Here is a 22,607-nt window from a genome sequence, read left to right as displayed (position 1 = left end):
GCTTGATCCCAGGACCCTGGGATCACAACCCAAGCAGAAGGCAGAGGCTTTAACTCACTGAGATATCCAGGCGTCCCCTCCTTGTATAAATTTGTTAATTAACATCAATAGCCTTACATAATTTGCTCAATTCACAAATCCTTTTCAGATGTAATCTTAAATTCTATACAGACCTTCTCCCAGCAATTACAAGTGAAGAGGTAATCACTGCCTAGCAAGAAGTGAGATCATGGAATCCCCAATCTTCATCTCAGGCTTCAGAGTCCCCATCTCCACAGATGTATACAGATGTTGCCACTGCAGCTACCGTGCTGGCAGCAAATACAATCTGTTTGGTAGGTGGCTATTTTAAAAAACAAGGGTCAGAAACTCTGAGGAAATAGAATGTATTCCATAAAACTTAGTAAGAAACTCATGGGATTCAAACAAGTGATCTTACGATGAAAAGCACCAGGGAGTTTTCTGAGGGATCCAGACACACTGTTGTGCTCCTTTGCCTGCTTCAGGGCTCCCAAGCACGTAATTCCTTCTTCCCTATTACCCTGACATCTTCACCTCTTGCCTCTGAATAAACAGACATGCAGAACCCTCATGACATTCAGGGCAAAGGCTTACCTCTAAGCAGAAGTAAAGAACAGTAAGATGATGATTTTTAGTTCTCATCTGGGAACGGACACTTGGTTACTGGGTGGCAACTGCAGTTTTATGCCGTAGGATTTTGTTTTTAATCACTGAGAGCCTGTGTGTTTAAAGGAGTCTATGATTGGTGGAAGAGTATAAACCCCCAAATCCTGGAGATATGCTCTTTTAAGAGAAAAGCAACTAAAGATTCCACATTTAAGAGAGCAGAGATCATCAGGGACTTCATTATTCTCAGATTCTCAATTTTACCCTGACCTAGGACCAGATTTCAAAATCAATGTGAAATTATAATTATCTATTAAATCTTCTCTTTCTACCCCAACAGAACTTCATTGTCCTTTCTGATCAATATGAAATACTAGTGTGTTCACCCCTCATACACCTGTAGCATTGACAGTTTGGTTTGTTCCGACATATAAAGTTCTACCCAAGTACATAATGATGTACTTTCAATATTTTTTCTCTGAAAGCAAAGTGCACATAATTTAGCCCCTAACCATGCCTCCACGGCCACCATTCTGTTTGATTAAGGGAATAAAATGAGTCTCTTATTTTTGCCCTTGAGTGACTACACTTTGAGCATAGGAGTGACTAGTGATCACAGCTGTTAATAAGTCAGAGACTCCTCAAAGTTGTCTCTGATTTACAGTAATTGTAGAAATTCTCCACATAAAATGACATCTTTGTTGGAGAAGTAAATTCATTTCATGTTTTCTTTTCAAAATTATTTCTCGAACTTTCCCTTGGTTTAAAATTCTTCTTTGATAAAGTTCATATGTGTATTCTACTACTTTTTCTTAAAATTATCTGTCAATTTTAATTGCTGTTATAAAAATCACAATTGTATCTAAACGTTTTGAACAAATCCACCTGTCTATAGTTAATGTGAAAGTGTATGTCTAAATACCCCACAACTCCCTCCTTCAATAACCCAAGTGCACATCCTTGGAGAAACATTTTGGGTTATTTACAACTACTTAGTAAGATCTCCTTTAGATAACCTCTCTTTGATCCTTTTGTTTGCTTTTTAACTTTTTTTTTTGGGGGTGGGTGGGAGGGTCAGTGAGGGAGGGAGAGAGATCTTAAGCAGGCTTCATGAAGTGGGGCTTGATCTCACGACCCTGAGATCATGACCTGAGCCAAAATCAAGAGTTGGATGCTTAACTAACTGAGCCACCCAGGAGCCCCTTTTGTTTGCTTTTTAAGGACACATTCTGAATGTCTTTTATGTGGGGAAAAAATGTGGTTAATGAAAAGCCCTACAGGAAACATAAAGATAGTAATACATATATTTTGGATTTCCTCCAGATCTTTAATTCCAGATAAGACCAATTTCCACTTAAAAAAAAAAGGATCAATTTCCACTTGATATTGATGTGATGGGCTCTTTCAACTTGGAAATAGGGATTATCTTCTTCATTCAGATAGGAGTGGGGATCCTGGGAAATTCCTTCCTCTTTGGTCTTTACAACTTCCCTTTGTTCACTGGACACAAGTTGAAATCCAAAGACCTAATTCTCAATCAACTGGTCTTAGCCAACTCCATGGTGCTTTTTTCCAAAGGGATCCCTCAGACCAAGGCAGCTTTTGGATGGAAATACTTCCTGGATGACACTGGATGTAAAGTTGTCTTTTATGTACACAGAGTGGGCAGAGGAGTTTCCCTCAGCATCACCTGCCTGTTGAGTGGCTACCAGGCTTTTAAGATTCATTCTAGTATCTGCAGGGTGATGGAGCTCAGAGTATCTCCAAAGCACATTGGCTTCTGCTGTTTCATCTGCTGGATCTTGCATCTCCTGTTAAATATCTATGTTCCATTAAGAATGACTGGGCCACTGAACAGCAAAAACCTTAGTTTGAGAAAAACATACGTCTACTGTTCTGGACTACCACAAGATAAATTTATAGGCTCACTAAACACTACTGTGTTTTCTTTCTTTGACTTTGTGTGTTTGAGCCTCATGGTCTGGGCCGGTGGCTCCACGGTCCTTGTCCTGCTCAGGCACAAGAAGCAAGTCCAGCATATTCATAGCCTCAGCCGTTACCCCAGACCTTCCCATGAGGACAGAGCCACATGCACCATTTTGATCCTGGCGAGCTCCTTTGTCTGCTGTTACTCTCTCTCTTCCATTTTGTCTCTTTGCCTAGTACTTATTTTGAGTCCAGACCAGTGGCTAGTAAACACTACTGTGTTTGTAACATCATGTTTTCCGACATTCAGCCCATTTGTGCTCATCAGCAGTGATATGCGTGTCTCTCAGTTCTGCTTTGCCTGCTGGACAAGGAAAAGTTTTCCTTAATCTGGCAAAACAGTTGTCTATCTTTTGATCTGTGCAGATAAATCTACTTTTCATTTCACCCTTTGTTAATATATGTGACTATTTGGTGCTAGTTACAATTCCAGGAATCTGTGCTATCCAATGATTAGCACCCCATCCTGACACAGCTACAGTGAAGCCAAAATAGATTTATACAATGTGCAATGATTACTTAATATACCCATGCTATATTCCTCAACTAGTTCAAGGTCCTTTAGGAGGATATAATGTACGAAAACTACCAGGTTTGCCAACATAAGTAAAATGTCCCCTACAGCTAGCATCAAACAGCGCCTTTTAATAGTTTTAATACGTATATTTTTCCTAAACATAGGTGGGTAAGGCTAGATCTATCAGGGAAAATACCTGGATGGCCCATGTGGGAACGCAGGTGCAACCTTAATTAACAACGAAACTATGGTATTTGTTGCAGGATACTGTCAATCAGACAAAAATTCTAAGCTTTGTCCTAACAATGGCAAAGATCAGTGAAGGGGCATCACCTTCGCTTTTTAGATGTCATTTAGTACATACATAATTAAATGTGTTTTACTTTAATAAACTTCTATCTGATTCCTAATTTTGATTAAAATATTTTGGTTTAATGGTTCTCAAACCCAGAGTTTCCAATCTTCAATTACTGGCTTTTATTTTAAACAAAAGGTAAACTTTCAAGAATGTAGGAAGGATTTTCACTCTATCTCTTCCATTACTATTAGATATGAGTTTTTTCCCCAGTGATTTCCTCTATTTAATTCAGCCTGTTCCTATTGTCTTTAAAGATTTTAATTTAATCTTTTAATTTTCCTGAATTTCACAACTATTTCATAATTTTGATAAATCCTAGGACTGGATGCTGTGTCTTTGAGAATGTGTAACCTTTTATTACTTATTTACACATAGAAAATGATGACATTTATAAGTCTCCTTAAGTCCAATCGATTTTTAGGAAAATTTTTGAAAAATTCATGCACTGTGCAACACTTTTTTGAGCTTAAGTTTACACCACAGTCTTCTGATGAGGCCTTATCTTTTCCACAACATCCTCTCACACAGGCTCCACTATCAGGTCAGGGTGTGGTTCTCTAAACCCTGATTTAAATGCTTTCTAATTACCTACAGAGTCACCAACTAACTTCTGACCTCTGTAGTCCTAAAGTAATTCCTAGACCAATTAATTCTTGAGTAGTTGATTAGAACACACTGTATATAAAAATGAGCCTTAGCCCAATGACACCTAATTCATACAGTTAATGAATGAAGTCACAAAAGATAGAGCAATTTCCTTATCTATGATGCCCCCACCTCTGTCTCAGGCAGACTCACCTCACAATGAGCTTCCTTCCTGACCTGCATGTCTGTCCCTTGACCTTACTGGCCTGCAGGTTCTACAGCAGATTTTGTATTTTCTAAGAGTGGGTCTGAAATTATTTTGTTTCTATGGTTTTACTAACAAGTTATTCATACAACTCAGCTATAAGCTAAGTATCCTCATGTCCATCTGAAGACGACAGAACAGATTTACAACCTACAAACTCCCGCCATCATTCCATGGTACAACTGGACTCAAAGTTATTTGCCCAAATTCTAGACCGTGTTCTTAATGGAAATAGTTTGCATCCAAATAACTGTGATCATGCTGTTTTTGAAGCGAAGTGAATAATTTTGGGAAAGTTTTTTCCTTTTGCATTTTATGGGTTGATCTGTATTCCACCTAATTTTCAGCCAAGCAATCACTCTCTGGGTCTGCGAGGAATTCATACTGATACTGACTGATTTTGTGTTTATGTTTCATGCCCTGCCTCTCATGAGAGGTCTCTTTAGAAAGAAACCTGCTAGTTAAACCTAATAGTCAACATTCTTTTTCTTCCTTTTCCATCTCCATTTTTTTTTCTCTTTTCTGCTCTCTGGGCAGGTTATGTGTAATTCATCTCCATTAAATTATTTCATTTTATTGTTTTTTGGTGTTATCACTTAAGGAGCACACTTATGTTTATCCCATTTTTCTTTACACTCTTATTGTGAAATATAACATTAGTACAGGGAATTAATATATATTTAGAATTTAACAAATGTTCCTAAAATAGATGCCTCTGTATCTGCCACTGAGGAAAATACGAAGAATGCTAGTAGTGCCCTGCCATGTCAAGTGTTCCATCCCAGACACAGTCTACACCTCCTCCAAGATAAACTCAACATCCGGATTTTTAAGTCAGCATCTGTTGGATTTTCTTTTTCTTTTTTTTTTTTTTAAGATTTTGTTGTTGTTGTTGTTGTTTGACAGAGAGAGATCACAAGTAGGCAGAGAGAGAGGGGGAAGCAGGTCCCCGCTGAGCAGAGAGCCCAATGCGGGGCTCCATCCCAGGACACTGGGACCATGACCTGAGCCGAAGGCAGAGGCCCAACCCACTGAGCCACCCAGGTGTCCCTCTGTTGGATTTTCTTGATAGTTTTCCTTAACTGTGCATAAATCCTAAAATATAGTTTGACTCTGTATGCCACTGACATTTATATGAAAGGAGTCATATGCTATGTATTTGTTTGCTCTTACTTCTTTTGGCCACTGAGTGTCAGTACGACTCATCCATGCTGCTCAATGTGTATCATTCATTTTCAGTGCTTCTGAGAGCACCATTTCATAATGTGTCTCTGTTCTACACTGATGGACCTTTGTATGGCCTTCAGGTGTCAGCAATAATGACAACGCAGCTGTGAAAGTTTTTGTTCATGTGTCCTGATGTACATCAGAACGTGTCTCTTTGGAGCAGCAGTTCTCTTCCACACCAAGTGTGGATGTCCCGATGTATGTGGATCTCCTTCTAAGCTCTACATGGTCTCCGCTGATCTGTACATGTAGCTCTGCACAAATATCTAATATCAAACTGCTGTCATCTCTAGTTTTATAACAGGTCCTAACCTCTGAAAGAACAATCCACCTTACCCTTTTTTCTCTTTATCTTCTAATTGTGCTTTATTTTTCTGTGAATTCTGAGTTTTAAATACCTTTTGTCAAGTTCAACAACAGTAACATGAATCAGAAAAATTTCACGGTACACTTGCATTCACTAATTGTGAAAGGGAATGAGCTCAAGCTGATTTTGGTTCCTGTATTTCTCTTACTGTACATGTGGCATAACATTCTCCTGTCCTTGATTCTCCTTATTACAATGGGTCTAGGCAGCATGTGTTTCCCATTCTAAACAAACATCCCCCCTTTGTAATTTTCTCCTTTGTGTTGTATTATCTAGCTACATGTCTGCTTCTTCTTTAATGTCTTAGATCTTTAGCTTCCCTTTAAAATTTCCATTGGCTTTACCCCCTTTCTGACTCCTTTGAGATTTTCTCCATCTGAGATAAATATATTTTATTTGTTTTGTAAGTAAGCCCTATACCCAACATGGGGCTTGAATTCACGACCCAGAGATCAAGAGCTGCATACTCTACTGACTGAGACAGCCAGGCGCCCCTGATATTTTAAATTTTAGTTATACAGACACTTATTTATCCTTATCTATTGTGTACTTTATGAGACCACTGTATTCAATGTCCAATATTTCCACATTATCACTACTTTCATATTGTACTATATAACTAATATCCTCTTCACTTTGAAAATAACTACTACACTTTAATAGATCTATCAGTCTGTTACAAAAGATATTTCTCCAGTCTTACACATAGCCCCCCGCTTTTTAAAAAGATTTTATTTATTTGACAGACAGATCACAGGTAGGCAGAGAGGCAGGCAGAGAGAGGGGAAGGGAAGCAAGCTCCCTGCTGAGCTCCCTCCCTCTCTGCCTGTCTGTCTGCCTACTTGTGATCTCTGTCTGTCAAATAAATAAAATTTTTTATTTTATTTTTATTATTATTTTTTTTTAAAGATTTTATTTATTTATTTGACAGACAGAGATCACAAGCAGGCAGAGAGAGAGGAGGAAGCAGGCTCCCCGCCGAGCAGAGAGCCCGATACGGGGCTCGATCCCAGAACCCTGAGATCATGACCTGAGCTGAAGGCAGCGGCTTAACCCACTGAGCCACCCAGGCGCCCCATAAATAAAATTTTTTAAAAAAGGTAAATATGTGTGGAACTTATATGCTCATTACCACAACTATGATAGTTTGGTAGATTATATTGCCAAATCTTTTCCAACTACACACTTTAAATATGTTCAGTTTACTATATGTCATTATATCCTAAAGCTTTAAGCAATGGTTCAAAATAAAAGTAAGGATCTCTCCCACTCCTTTTTAAAAAAAAAAAAAATCAGGTTTGGCAACCCTCTAACATCTCTACCACCTCTCTCCTGATGCTTTGGGAGGGATGGCTTATCTCAATGATAGCAAATACTGGTGAACAATGGAGGATGTTTCCACCTTAGCCACAGAGGCTGTACGGCTGGATTAAGAGATCTCCCTTCTCTCTATCCTTGTTTTCCTGCATGTGCAATAAATTAAGGTCAACAGCCCAGAAAGCTACAGGAATCCATAAAACCTTAATTTCTCTGCCAATGACCTCAGCTATTAGGGTTACACAGACCAGGAGTCACGCTCACCCAACACAGCCACAGCCACTGGAATAGCTGTGGGTGAAATTTTAGAAGAGGGATGTTCTGTCTAGTTGACTGCAGGCTCCAGCACTCCCTATCAATCCAATGTTTCTCATCAATTGTGATTCCTGTGAGCCCTTTAGTGTTAAAACCAGTACCACTACCCTACTAAATCCTGTGCATCAGGGCACATGGCTCTTCTGAAGGACCTGGGGAAGAGATTCCCCTTAGCCATGTGGTATTTACGTGATATGCACTATGGACAATGGAACCAATCCCAGAAACACGGGGGATTTTCACAAGTAGCTGCTCCTCAATGTGAGCACAATCTGGACCCACAAAAAAATCTTGGCTTCCAGGCTTCATATTAGTGGCACAAAGCCAGCAGTCTTTCCTTGAAGGCCTTGGACAGCAAAGTGAACTAAGCCCAAACTGAAGAGTTATTCTCTGCCATCACACTTTGTCTTCTGAGGTGCACCAAAGTTGGGAACTCCCACACAAGCTGTTTACACCTTCGTGATGTTTTCAAAGCAGTCTCTTGGTGAATACAACCCCCAGGATTAAAGGTGGCTTAAACAATAAGGCCTTTATTATTGCACAAATCATAGGCAGGCAGTTTATGGGTTGGTGACATGGAGACTGGAAAAAACCCACCACAAGTGTTAAATGAAAACAATGTCCCTGAAGACAAACCTTCTTTGCAAGCCACCAGCAGAACCCAGATTAGGTCTTTTGGGAGAAAACTGGGTCAGGTATACACATTAATTAGAGAGAAGGGAATGACATCACTGTAAGACTCAGGCTGCTCATTATTTTCTCCAGACAGAACAGAGATCTATTTCCCTAAACACTGGGGTAATTGATGTATACCATGGGGGCCTTTCAGGAATTAGAGCTGCCTTATACCATGAAAACTGGCAGTCACAGTTTCAGCAAGGACCCCAAGCTGATTAGGAAGCACAACATGGTTCCTAGAAGCTTCCCCCATACCTGAAACTTACAGGGAATCTTCCCTGTGGTGTATATTCTGATGTATAAGTTCAACTTCAGGAAGATATCTCCCTCACAAAGGCTCTCCTCCAACGTCATTATATCAAACATGCAGAAAGCCTGCTCCTTGCATGGCTATGGCTTTGCTTTGTGACCTTTCTGGTGCCCAGTGAGGTGAGACTTTCGGCTGAAGGCTTTCCCACATTCACTGCACTCATGAGGTCTCTCTCCAGTGTGGACTTTTTCATGTCGGATGAGGTTACACCTTCGGCTAAAGGCTTTCCCACATTCATTGCACTCATAAAGCTGATCTGCACTGTGAACCTTCTGGTGCTGAATCAGAGCAGACCACTGACTGAAGGCTTTCCCACATTTGCTGCACATATACTGCCTTTCTATATGGTGGTGAACTTGCTGGTGTCTAATGAGGTTAAACCTTCGGCTGAAAGCTTTTGCACATTTGTTGCATTCACGAGGCCTTTTTCTGATATGAATTTTTTGGTGTTGAGAAAACTGGGTGTCACTGAAGAATTCCCCACATTCCCTGCACTTCTGAGGCCTCTCTCCAGTGTGAACCATTTTGTGTTGAATGAGGCCAGAGTTGCGGGTAAAGGATTTCCCACATATCCTACACTCTTAAGGTCTTTCTCCAGTGTGAACGCTCTGGTGTTGAATGAGGCCAGAACTTTGGCTAAAAGATTTCCCACATCCCCTGCGCTCATAAGGTTTCTCTCCAGTGTGAACTCTACAGTGTTTAATGAGGCTGGAGATGTCACCAAAACATTTTCCACATTCACTACACTCATAAGGCCTCACTCCAGTGTGAACTCTCTGATGTTTAAGGAGACTGGAGCTTTGGCTAAAGGATTTCCCACATTCACTGCACTCATAAGTCTTTTCTCTGGTGTGAACTCTCTTATGTACAATAAGGCTGGAGCTCTGGCCAAAGAATTTCCCACATCTGCTGCACTTATAAGGCTTTGCCCCAGTGTGAATTCTCTGGTGTTGAATGAAACTGGAAATGTGGGTGAAGAATTTCCCACATTCATTGCATTTATAGGGCCTTTCTCCAGTGTGGACTTTCTGATGCTGAAAGAGGTTAAACCTTCGGGTGAAGGATTTCCCACATTCCTTGCACTCATAAGACCTTTCTTCAGTGCGGACACTCAGGCATTGAACAAGAGTGTATTTGTGGCTGAAGGTTTTCTTGAATTCACACCAACTGTAACGGCTCTTCCCACTGTGAATAGCTTCCCCACACATGGTGCAACTGTCTGGTTTCTGCCCATTATGAGTGGCCTGGTGCTGATGCTCCCTTGAACTGGCAAGGAAGTTCTTGTCAGCCTCCCCGTAGGTAAAGGACTTCCCTGACACATGTGACCTGCAGCTCTTCACGAACAAAGCCCATTTCAACAGTTTCTCTCCACTGCATTGCTTCCCATGCTGGTGAAGGTCTGCAATAAAACTGACTGGTTTTCTACATTTGTAAGATCTCAACTGGGGACATGTTCTCTGATGCAGAGCCACACCTAAAATGTCTTTTAAGACCAGATAACATATCCCACAGGGGTCTGCCTTCTGGGGATATGGGCCTCCATGGTGAGTCCCGACCTGTGATACTCCTACAAAAGCAGTGGGCTCTGAAGGTATCTTCCCATCCTCTGCTCCATGCCAGCAACCTGAAAGCAGAGAAATTCTACCGAAGTATACATAGGCAGTAGTGGGAAGGGGGCAATACCATCATAAATGTGGGTCCAACAGACCAATGAATGTGCTGATGGCACCGTTTCCAGGATGAAGGAGCCGGGGTCAGGGTAAAGAAGCTGCTGCTGTGGGGCACCTGGATAGTTCAGTTGGTTAAGCTTCTGCCTTAGGCTCAGGTCATGATCCGGGGGTCCTGGGATCAAGCCCAGCATAAGGCTTCCCACTCAGTGGGGAGTCTGCTTCTCCTTCTCTTCTGCTGCCCCTCTCCCCAACTTGTGCACTTGCTCTCTCTCTCAAATAAATAAATAAAATCTTAAATAAAAAAAAAAAAGCAGCTTCTGCTGTGCAACACTGGGCCTCTACAGTGAGGGAGGTCAGACAGTGAGGGAGGCCTCTCCAGGTAAAGAAACACGGATGGGATGTGGCATAGGGAGGGGCAGAAGGATCCTCTGCTAATAGCTTTCAGTAAATCCTTGCTGACAACTGTGCAGAAAGGTGTATCTAAGCTCAGGAAAATCCAAGTGTAAGAGAGCTGGTTTAAGAACTATGTTGAGTAGGGATGTCGGTTAAGCATCTGCCTTTGGCTCAGGTCATGATCACAGGGTCCTGGGATGGAGACCTGCATCAGGCTCCCTGCTCAGTGGGGAGTCTGCTTCTCCCTCTGCCCCTACCCCCACTCGTGCACTCTCTCTCTAATAAATAAATACAATCCTTAAAAAAAAAAAAAAGAACTATGTGAGGATATGTGCACACTTCATGATACAAAATGTATAGGGTAATGTGAGAAAGCACTACAGAAGCAGCAGTAAGGGGAACTGGTAGTGTGTGGAGTCCAGATAGGTGGGAATTAACCAGAATCAGAGCAGAAATGACAAATTAGCAAGTGTCAAGAATGGGGAAGTAAAAGAAGAAATGAGGTAACCAATGGCCACCAGTGGAATAGGACAGGTTTCTGGTATCATCTGAACACAACCCTGATGAGCTCTCTCCTACTTAACACTTCTCAGGCCCAGGGTTCCTCTGAGCCCACCTTGCTATGGCTGGAGTCATGTTCATCCTGGGAAGCACCAAGGACTCTCCTTCATATCCCCTGGTTTGGGAACTAAATGGGACCTGCATGATGCAAGTTTTAAGGGAAAGGTGAGACAGGTGAGTGACCAGCACTGGCCCAGAGCAACTTAACACATACAGACCATAGGAAAGAAGACTAGTATTACAAAGAAATCCTCAGAGGAGGATCCCGTAAGAACTGCCCATAGTCCACATAAGTACTGGCCATGTCAGTGACTACAGTTCCTGGAGCAGGCAGGGACAGGAAATGTCATCACCTATAGGAAGGGGCAAAACCAGGCAGAGAGGTGCCGTGGACTTGGACAGAGTCAGACAGACAGTTGAAAGGCAAGCAAGGTGGAAGCCATTAGTGTAACTGCAAGACTACTGACCCTGCGTATCTTCCCAGTGAGGCTTTGGGGCAGTACATTCAGCCCAGCCCTAAGGACTGCAACTGACCAGGGAACCGAGGGGAAGGAAGCAATGCCCATGTTTGTGATGGGAGAAAGACAGAGCTATCCCTGGGATAAAAGCAGAAAGGCTTAGTCCAGGTCCCTGGTGGAGGGAATGAGGGCCTTACCCAGGGTGGTCACAAGTGCCAAGTTCTCCAGCATCACATCATGGTATAGGTGTCTCTGATTCTCATCAAGGAGACCCCATCCCTCCCAGGAGAAGTACACAATCACGTCTTCAAATATCACACTGTCCTGACAGAGACAGATGAAACCCCAAAGAGACCCTGTCCCAAGGACCCACAATCCCTTCCCCCACAGAGTTGCCCCATTGGCACCACTGGTGGTCTCTCCTCATGGTCCCATTAATCACTGTGTACAACCCTCAGCAACAACAGCAGGACATCTGATAAATGCCAGCTAAACTCTGGGCCTGGCAGACACGGCCCCAATGCTCCTGCTAAGCAATACCCCTGCGGTTCTCCAGACGAAGTGTTCCAGACTCAACCAAACTGGGCTTTCCCTTCAACCTTAAGTCTGCAATACCAGGACCCTGGGGCCATTACTTCACATTCCCTCTCCACATGCACATCACTGTACCTGTGACGCACAGACTGTACCTTTTACATCTCTGGAGCCCACAGGCGCACTCCCTCCGCCACCACAACTACCCCCTTGCCCCATAGCACAGGTATCTCCCTAGATTCTCCCCGCATCACTTAGCACATGGCATTCAGACAGTGCTTGCTTGGCAGACTCAAATGGAATCCACATATAATCCAACGTTATCCAGACCTCCGATGGCTTCCACTACCAAGGGCAGTCCAGAACCCTGCTGTGAAAGCCTCCACTTCACAGAGAGAAAGCTGGCTCTGTTCTTTGCTTCAACCTCACCAACCAGAATCACATGCACATCTCAGACATCTCGCCCTCTTCAACTTCTGGGCTGCACTTCCTGAGCCCTCCAGTCACACGCACTCACACCCAGTCACACCTCATTCAAAACTCAGCCCCACTGGTCCCCTATCCCAGGCCTAAAAGCCCACAGATGACCACAGCGGACTCTGAAATAACCTACCATCCTGACTGAAACATCCCACGCCCTACCCAAGGGCCACCACAAAATCCTGGGGAACATTATCCTGCCTCAGTTACTCCTGTCTCTCCACATTCCTCTCATGTCCACTTCTGCCTTGGAAACCTTGGTCACCTACCAGATCATCCTGTCCACACTTCCCTCCCAGCCACTTTTCTCCCTCACCAGTACCCAGTACTCTCCACCTTCAACCAGGTGCCCAACCCAAAGACCGCGTTCTAGGCTCACACCACTTTCTTCTTGGATTGCTAACAGTATTACCACCAGAACCTTCCCAAATGCAACCCGCAGCTCCCCTCCGGTTGATACTGCAGCAATCACCTTTGGAATGGCTCCATGCTGAAACCCCCTCCCTACCAACCTATGTGTGCAACTGCCCACTGAATGCCTCTACTAGTATCCGAAATGTCTCGGGCTTAACAGGGCTGATATTCCTGATATTCCTCCTGATATTCCCACTGAAAATGTTCCCATTACCGACTACTCCATCTCAGTTGATGGAACTTCCATCCTTCCAGCTGTTAAGACCAAAACCTTTGGGGTCATCCCCGACTCCTTCCTTTCTTCCCCTACTTAAAAAAAAAAAAATGAGTCCATGATCCAACCACTTCTCCCACCTTGATGGCCACCATTTATGCCCAACAACATTTGCAAGGCCTATTACAGGCCTTTCTTTGTCATTCTTCTCCCTCCTATCCCAGAGTCCATTCTCCACTGGGCAGCCACACGAGGCCTGTTAAAACCTTGGTAAGATCACTTTACTCCTAATCAAACCTTCTATTATCTCCAGAATTGACATCTGACCTCAAAGGCAGGCATTCCAGTCCTGTTCCTGTCCCCTTGTTTCCATGAGGCAAAAAGGGAAATCCAGTTCCCTCCAAGGATCTGCAGGCATTGGCACCTATTCCTGAATAACCTTCCACACCTTCAACTGGTTGCCAGAAACAAGAATCCTTCCATGTAACTCGGAGACTCAGGACTCCACGCCTGGAGTTTCTCCAAGGTCTCCCAGACACAAGGACTGTGAGAACAGCAGGCAGAGTCCCCGGACACTGAATTCCAGAGACCATTTGGGAGGGTTCAGGACCAGTAAGGGACCGAGATCTTCCACGGATCCGTGTGGGCCTCAGGAGCCTTTCTTCAGCCAAAGAGGCAGGCCCTAGACAGAGGGGCCATGGCCAGGCTCCACAGGCTCAGAGCTCCCCATATGCCTGCCCAGCCCTGCGGCCAGGTGACCTCCACAGACCGCTAACCTTTGTGCCTCAGGGTCAGAGGGCTCTGACCAGGGGTGTGACCTTGCACGAGAACGCCACCTCCGGCACCCCAGTGTCCTCATCAAACCCCCGCCCCTCAGTCTATTCTCTTTCCCAGCAACCTTCGCGACACTTAAAACCCTCAAGGAGATCCGGTCCCTCCTTTGGCCAAAGTCCCCTTGGCGTCCAGCGTCCTCACGAAGATCCCGCACCTCGGCGCGCCATTCCAGGCGTCTCCGCCTCACGCTTGTCCCCTGAGAGCAGAATCCTCCCCTCTCAGACGCCCTGCAGCCCCGACCCGGCGGCCCCTCAGCCCGGAGCCCGCTCCGCACGCAGCCCGCGCCCGCACGCAGCCCGACCGCGCTCACACACCGGCCCCCGCCCACCTCCGACTCCCTGTCCGGGACACCCGGGCCTGGGCCGCAGGGCCGCGAACAGGCGCCCCGCGCTCGGGCCTTCGGGGTCTGGGTGGGGGGCGCCGGGAAGTGCCCGGGGGACGAGCGTTTACTTCAGCCGAGTCCCTGGGCGCGGGCGCCGCCATCGGACTCTGCCGGAGAAGCAGACACCGGGACCGGCCCCCAGCGCGGGCAGTCCCGGCGGCGTCACCGAGTCTTGGATCCAAATCTGTGTGGCGGGGACAGCGCCTCCTCCTGCCCCTCCTCTGATCCTATCACCTCACTCCCAAACCACTGCTGCACCATCTTCTAAACCAAGGTAAGCTCTAAAGAAGATGAAAAGACCGCCAAGAGGGGGACGCCAGAAGCCCCGCCCCAATAAGGCGTGTTGCTCTCTTCTGAGAGAAGTGCTCTCTTCTGAGCCTTCATTGGCTCAACGCCGCCCGGCCCTCCGACAGGGCAATCTGGGTGATGTAGTTCCCACAGCTCCGGAGACCCCCCACGAAGGATGAACCCACAACCACCGCCCCCCCGCAAGCCAGGCAGCACCGCGAGGATCGCTGGGAAACGGCCTGGCAAACCAGGCCGGAGCTCCCCTCCGCAAGAAAGCTCAGCACCTGCACTTCTGGGTCCGTTGCAGCAACTGATCGTCAAAGTGTTAGAAACATGTTATTTCAGACTCCACGAAGCCAGGTTGCTTCAGAGGCCAAAGGTATTATTTCAGATGGCCTCGAAAGGACACAGATTCAAATGGACACATCATTCCATCGTTACTCTACAAAAAGCGTTCGCTCCGTAGCTGGAAGCTGATAAACATGCTTTTCAAATGCATGTACCCCGAAACTTTGCAGTCAGTTTTGCTAGTTTCAGAATTTTAGGTCAGGGGCAGGAGAGAAGACTCCGGATAGGATCATGGCAATGAAAATAGAGCAGGAATGGATGTTGGCCACTCAGAAGCAGGTGGACAAGGGTAAGCCAGGCTCCAGTTTCCTCAGAAAATAGCTTTCCTGCTTCAATTATCGGTGACTGCATCCAACCCAGTGAGCCATACTGTTTTATCCATAGCATATTTCTTACTCCATATCCTGAAATATACTCAATTACTTTTACGAAATGATGATGGCACAACTCACCACTATGGCCAGTGACCCACTAACAAAATGTATGCTTCCTGTTCTCCTGTTGCTCTACATGTATCAATAAAACTGAGGGAGAGGGCAGGGAGGATTAGAGGGGAACAAAAATTAAATTGATAAAGGAGCTGTGTACATGTTTAAACTGAAAGGAGGGGGAAAGAGCTCCTTTCTGTATTCTGGGTGTGGGGAGCCATTTGTGCAGGGGATAACGGAGTTGACACTGGGAGACACCAGGACCACTCACTCGTGCGGAGAGCCAGGTTAAAACAATCCAACACAATGGTAGAGAAAGTGCCAAAAAGAGATGAAAAAAAGCTTGCTGAGGTGGAAGGAGATCAAGCAGCCAGAAAAGGGCAAGGAAGACAGGATAGGAGGACTAGGAGGAGCACAAAGGTGAACACAAAAGAGAGCGCCAAGTGAGGCTCAGGTCTCTGATCTCACTTCTCTTCTATGTACATGCACTGCAATGGAACCTCAACAAGGCTTGTCTCTGATAATTCTCTCTGTACTTAGGACTCCAAAATTTATATCTATACATCACACTTCCTCCAGGAACTGACACATACCTCTATTCACCTACTCAGCATTGTCCAGATGGGCTTGAATTTGCTGTCTCCAGTAGTCATCATCTTGGTTCATAACAGCTCCATTATCCTAGTTCCTAGAACCCCCACTCAAGCCACTGGCAACACATAAGGACAAGTCAAATATCTACTGGCTACGCCAATTCACCATGTGTTATGAGCCAAGCCCATTCACTTCTTGTGGGTAAATTTTAGGCAACTGATTTTAAGTAAACTTCCTTCCATTACTTCATAAAATAACTCACAACTGCAACCCTCTGATACCCACTTCTACAAATTTCAGGCTAAAACCCTGTATTTATTACAGTATTTATGTGTTTCTCAAACTTTAAACGTGTAAAACTGTGCTATGGCGTTTGTTAGGATTCTATCTTCTTTTTCATGTTTTACTGATTACATTTTGAGAATCTCAATAAGCCCTGTGATTTTTTTTTAAGATTTTATTTATTTGGGGGCGCCTGGGTGGCTCAGTGGGTTAAAGCCTCTGCCTTCGGCTCAGGTCATGATCCCAGGGTCCTGGGATCAAGCCCTGCATCGGGCTCTCTGCTCAGCGGGGAGCCTGCTTCCCCACCCTCTCTCTGCCTGCCTCTCTGCCTACCTGTGATCTCTGTCTGTCAAATAAATAAAATCTTTTAAAAAATATTTTATTATTAAAAAAATATTTTATTTATTTATTTATTATTTATTTATTATTTATTTGAGAGAGCTCCCACTGAGCCACCCAGGGACCCAAGCCCTGTGATTTTTATTTTGGATTTGGCATAGCTTGATGGTTTTCAGGAACACATACATTCCATTATAGCACAACTGACTAGACTTTCTTCCAGAATATATTCTTAAGTAAAAAAAACTATGGTCCAGAATGAACATGAACACACACACACACACACAAACACATGCAGGGAAAAGTCAGGGACACAGAACAAGAAGCATCTAAAACAAACCACACACATATGTATATGGATGTATTTTTACTGATAAATATGCATTATCAACTTGTTAAAAAAAATTTATTGGGGGGCGCCTGGGTGGCTCAGTGGGTTGGGCCGCTGCCTTCGGCTCGGGTCGTGATCTCAGCGTCCTGGGATCGAGCCCCGCATCGGGCTCTCTGCTCTCTAGGGGAGCCTGCTTCCTCCTCTCTCTCTGCCTGCTTCCTCCTCTCTCTCTGCCTGCTTGTGATCTCTCTGTCAAATAAATAAATAAAATCTTAAAAAAAAAAAATTTATTGGGTTGCCTGGGTGGTGCAGTTGGTTAAACGTCTGACTCTTGATTTCAGCTCAGGTAGTGATCTCAGGATCATGATATCAAGTTCCACCTTGGGCTCTGCACTCAGCACAAAGTCTGCTTAAGACTCCCACTCTCGGGCGCCTGGGTGGCTCAGTGGGTTAAGCCGCTGCCTTTGGCTCAGGTCATGATCTCAGGGTCCTGGGATCCAGTCCCGCATCGGGCTCTCTGCTCAGCAGGGAGCCTGCTTCCCTTCCTCTCTCTCTGCCTGCCTCTCTGCCTACTTGTGATCTCTGTCAAATAAATAAATAAAATCTTTAAAAAAAAAAAACAACTCCCACTCTCCCTCCGCCCCTCCCTGCCCGTGCTCTCTCTCTAAAATAAATAAATAAATCTGAAAAAAATAAACTTTTAAATACATGGCACTTAAATGTCTGTACCATTAGTACATAAAAATAAAGGTAAATGTGATCTCATCACTAAAACATTTATTTATTTGAGAGGGAGAACACAGATGGGGAAGGAGCAGAATAAGAGGGAGAGAATCAGACACCTGAAAAGAGCTCCTTCCCAAACTGTCTGCTCTGAGGACAGGGATGGCCATGGCAGCATCTGTGCAAGGGGGATGTATACACCGAGACAAAGTTCTGGAATTCCAGGATCTTATCTGCTTGCTGGGAAATGATTATCATTTCACCTATAAGTGCAGTGACAGTGTCTGCATGGGGAGTAGAGATTAACTAGAAAACATTTCAGACTGAGCAAACCAATGAAAGCTATTAAAAAGTACTTAGGAAGATATCCATCAGGAGTGGCAAAAACTGAAATGGGAAAACTTGCTTTAGAAATAAACAATCAAAATCCCAAAAGAATGTAAGGAAAGGAATCTGAGATCTAATAAGTGAGTGACGAAAGCCAATCAAATGCCTATTGGGGCTTTTCAGAAGATTTGAAAGTTTTTTGCCATTCCTGAAAACGCTGAGGTTAGTGAAACTGAAGGAAAAGACACTGTGGGTGAAGTTAAAAAGTATATCCAGAGCTGGGCAAATAAATGTTAAATGTGCTTTGTCATTTTGTTCAACATTTTAAAACATCAATTATGGCTGCAGGGCGCCAGGGTGGTGTCCTTAGTTAAGCCTCTGACTCTCAGGTCATGATCTGGGGGTCATGACATTAAGCCCTGCGTTGGGCTCTGAGCTAAGCATAGAGTCTGCTTAGGTTTCTTTTTCTCCCTCAGCCCCTCCTGCCTGCTCTCTCTCTAAAATAAATAAATCTTTTAAAAAGACCACATCAGGGACGCCTGGGTGGCTCAGCTGGTTGAGCAGCTGCCTTCGGCTCAGGTCATGATCCCAGTGTCCTGGGATCGAGTCCCACATCGGGCTCCTTGTTCTGTGGGAAGCCTGCTTCTCCCTCTGCCTCTGCCTGCCACTCTGTCTGCCTGTGCTCGCTCGCTCTCTCTCTGACAAATAAATAAATAAAATCTTTAAAAAAAAAAATAAAAAGACCACATCAATTATATACCTCATGTGTTTCAGGCACATTTCTAGGAACATGGAATATATAATGCAAAAATGTAAAAAAAAAATCCCTCCTGGAACTTACTCCATAGTTGATGGAAAAGGCAATATGCAATTCATAACTTATATTAAGTTGCATAGCGTAATAGAAGGTGATGGGTCCTAAGAAAAGAAGAACAGCGAATGGGTGATGAAGTCAGGAGTTTGGGGTGGGTGGAGGTGGTAAACTGGTATCTACATTTGGACTCGAAGTGAAGACAACAACACGGGAAATATTTTAGGTGGTTTATTTCTTCTTTGCCAACTGTTACATATCCATCGTCTTGCCTTACTGAATGAAACTGGAACTCCAGGATAACTGAATTAAGAGAAAGGAGGAGCTATCTTCCCTTTGTTTTAATATCATGGAAAATTTTAATAATGGATGTTAAGGCATAATACTTGTAAGCATTTCTTTGTAGACCTCATTTATAAGATTGAAGAGGATTGCTTCTATCCTTAGTTTAATATCTCTTTCAGTGTAACACCAAACAATTGGCAAATTGAAATTTGATGTAAAATTTACCACTTATAACATCATCAGACAAAAGAGAAAATACTTGGAGATATATAAGATATGCGAGGCCTATAAAAAGCAAACTAATCTCAGGGTTGTGGATTCAAGCCCCACTTTGGGTGTACAGATGACTTAAAAATAAACTCTTAAAAAAAAACCCACTGTGAAAAAAATTTTATTTTTTTTTTAAAGATTGTATTTATTTATTTGACAGACAGAGCTCACAAGTAGGCAGAGAGGCAGGCAGAGAGAGAGGAAGGGAAGCAACCTCCCCGCTCAGCAGAAGCCCCATGCGGGGCTCAACCCTAGGACCCTGGGATCACGACCTGAGCCAAAGGCAGAGGCTTTAACCCACCGAGCCACCCAGGCGCCCCATCAAAATTTTAATAAAATCTAAAATAAAAGGAGACATATCATGTTTATGGATTGGGACACTCAGTATTTCTTCTAAATTGAAGATTAAATGCAATCTGAATCCTTGTAGGCTTTTTTGTGATATAGAAAATTGACAAGTGGATTCTATTTTTTTCTTGTATTTTTAACTTAAATTCAATTAATTAATATATAATGTATTATTAGTTTCAGAGGTAGAGGTCAGTGATTCATCAGTCTTATAGAATACCTAGTGCTCATTACATCACATGCCCTCCTTTTTTTTTTTTTTAAGATTTTATTTATTTATTTTTTGACAGAGAGGGAGATCACAAGCAGGCAGAGCAGCAGGTGGGTGTGGGGAGCAGGCTCCCCACTGAGCAGTCTGATGCAAGGCTCAATCCCAGGACCCTGAGATCACAACCTGAGCCAAAGGCAGAGGCCCATCCCACCGAGCCACCCAGGCGCCACAATCACATGCCCTCCTTAATGTTCATCACCCAGTTACCCATCCCCTCACTGTCATCCCCTCCAGCAACCCTGTTTGTTTCTTTATGATTAAGACTCTCTTATAGTTTGTCTCTCTCTGATTTCATCTTGTTTTATTTTTTCCTCACTTCCCCTATGCCTCTGCTTTGTTTCTTAAATTCTTCATGAGTGAGATCATATCATAATTGTCTTTCTCTGATTGACTTATTTTGCTGAGCGTAATACTCTTTAGTTCCAACCACATCATTGCAAATGGCAAGATTTCATTTTTAATGGCTGAGTAGTATTTCATTGTGTGTGTACACCTCATCTTCTTTATCCATTCATCTGACAAGTGGATTCTAAAATTCATATGAAAAGGTGAAGGACCAAGAATGACCACTACAACTTTGAAAAAGACTGCTATAGGAATAACATGACCTTGATTTCAAGACATTATTTAAAAAAAAAAAAAATTATTCAGGGCGCCTGGGTGGCTCAGTGGGTTAAGCCTCTGCCTTCAGCTCAGGTCATGATCTTGGGGTCCTGGGATTAAGCCTCGCATTGGGCTCTCTGCTTGGCAGGGAGCCTGCTTCCGTCTATCTCTCCCTGCCTGCCTCTCTGCCTACTTGTGATCTCTATCAAATAAATAAGAAATAAAATCTTTTAAAAAAACCCAAATTATTCAATACATGAAAATATAAGAAATAGATAAATGCAATAGAAGAAAGTCCAGAAATAAACATACAGAGAAATGACAGATCTTCAGTGAAGATACAAAAGCCAATTCAAGGGAGAAGGAATAATCTTTTAAATCAATATGGTAGCAGCTCTTGGGTATCCATGGTTTTTTTTCTTTTTTACTTTTTTTTTTTTTTAAATATAATACAGACATAATCTGTATGTCCAGGGTGGGGACCAAACTCTGGACCCCGAGATCAAGAGTCACATGCTCTACGTACTGAGCCAGCCCGGTGCCCCTGATATCCATTTTTTTTTTTAAGGAATGTCCAAAAATTAACTAAAAAAAGGCACATACACATCAGTAAAAAAAAACTTAAAGGGAAAATTATGACTTTAAATTTGGCAAATTTTTTTTTAGCAAATATTTCTTATGTACAAGATCAAAAGAATATCCAGTGAAAGAATGGACAAATCTGACTTCCTTAAAATTTAAAAAATTATTTTCACAAGAAAAGCGATTGAAAAAAAACAACACCATGACTGGAAGAATATATTGGCAAATATTTAAAATAGAAGACTTTTAACCATAATCCATGGACAAATGTCAAAACTCAGTAATTAACATGATAAATCATACAAACAGAAATTTCCAAAGATATGATAGCTGGAAATTAACACATGAAAAACATCTAAATACCACATCTTAGGGAAATACAAATTAAAACCACCAGGTGCCATTACACACCTACTACACCACTGAAATTAGGAAGTCTGACCATACCAGGTACAAGAATATAAAGAAACTGGAACTCTGGTTCTGGTTTTTCTGGTGAGAATGCAAACTGATACCAACAGATTGGTATCAGATTATCAGATTATCAGATTATCCCTTAGTAAGTTATGACACAGGAACGCACTGCGACATTATTAATCACAAAGCCCTGCAGTATTTCCCAGAATGTCTTAGGAAGCAATGCAAAGGATGCCAAATTAGGAATAAGAAGTATTTTCTGACTCATACTCTGCTCCTGACATGACACTGCGACTCACAAAAGCTGTTCACCCCTTCACACTGGCAAACCACAATTCTATCCTAAACCTGCAAAGGGCACATAACCTCCAAACTTCAACATGGCTTAAAAAATAAGGTGTTTGTCTACTACTAAGGGTTTTCTCTACTGTGAACTTCCTGGGGCCTGATGAAGCAATATCTTCCACCAAAATACTTTCCAGGGGCACCTGTGTGGCTCAGCTGTTAAGCGTCTGCCTTTGGCTCAGGTCATGATCCCAGGGTTCTGGGATCGAGCCCCACGTTGGGCTCCCTGTTCAGTGGAGAGTCCGTTACTCCCTCTCCCACTCCCCCTGCCTGTGTTCCCTCTCTCACTCTATCTTTCTGTCTAATAAATAAATAAAATCTTAAAAAAAATACTTTCCACATTTGCTGCACAGAAACGCTTTTCTCCACCACTTTGTGGTGCTGAGTAAGTCTATTGAGGCTGACAGTCCTTGAGGCTGACAAGGTTTCCTATGATTTCCCACATCCATTATACTCAAAGCTTCTTCCTCCAGCTTGAATTCTCTTTGCTCAAGATTTCTTTTGTCTATAGAGGACATCCCAT

General features: G+C 43.5%; 2 protein-coding genes across 2 annotated transcripts; one reads left to right on the top strand and one right to left on the bottom strand.

The window, feature by feature from the left end:
• Positions 1-2,021: 2,021 nt before the first annotated feature.
• On the top strand, positions 2,022-2,944 carry LOC111139730 (vomeronasal type-1 receptor 1-like). The gene has a single exon (XM_022492089.1). The coding sequence runs from the start codon at positions 2,022-2,024 to the stop codon at positions 2,940-2,942; it is 921 nt and encodes a 306-aa protein (XP_022347797.1). The 3' UTR covers positions 2,943-2,944.
• A 5,688-nt stretch (positions 2,945-8,632) lies between these two features.
• Positions 8,633-14,593, bottom strand: LOC111139717 (zinc finger protein OZF-like). The gene is given in 3 exon segments (XM_022492074.1): positions 8,633-10,176; positions 11,832-11,958; positions 14,561-14,593. Coding segments are annotated over 3 exon segments (1,704 nt in total).
• Positions 14,594-22,607: the final 8,014 nt, after the last annotated feature.

This window comes from Enhydra lutris, unplaced genomic scaffold, assembly GCF_002288905.1.
Source record: "Enhydra lutris kenyoni isolate GAN:26980312 unplaced genomic scaffold, ASM228890v2 scaffoldscaffold114, whole genome shotgun sequence".
NCBI classification, from domain to species: Eukaryota; Metazoa; Chordata; class Mammalia; order Carnivora; family Mustelidae; genus Enhydra; species Enhydra lutris.
Note: the sequence above shows the minus strand (reverse complement) of the source record. Positions and strands in the feature narration are given on the sequence as shown.

Bases quoted from the DNA above. Each gene is read 5' to 3' on its own strand.
- LOC111139730 (XM_022492089.1), top strand. From the start codon at position 2,022: ATGGGCTCTTTCAACTTGGAAATAGGGATTATCTTCTTCATTCAGATA.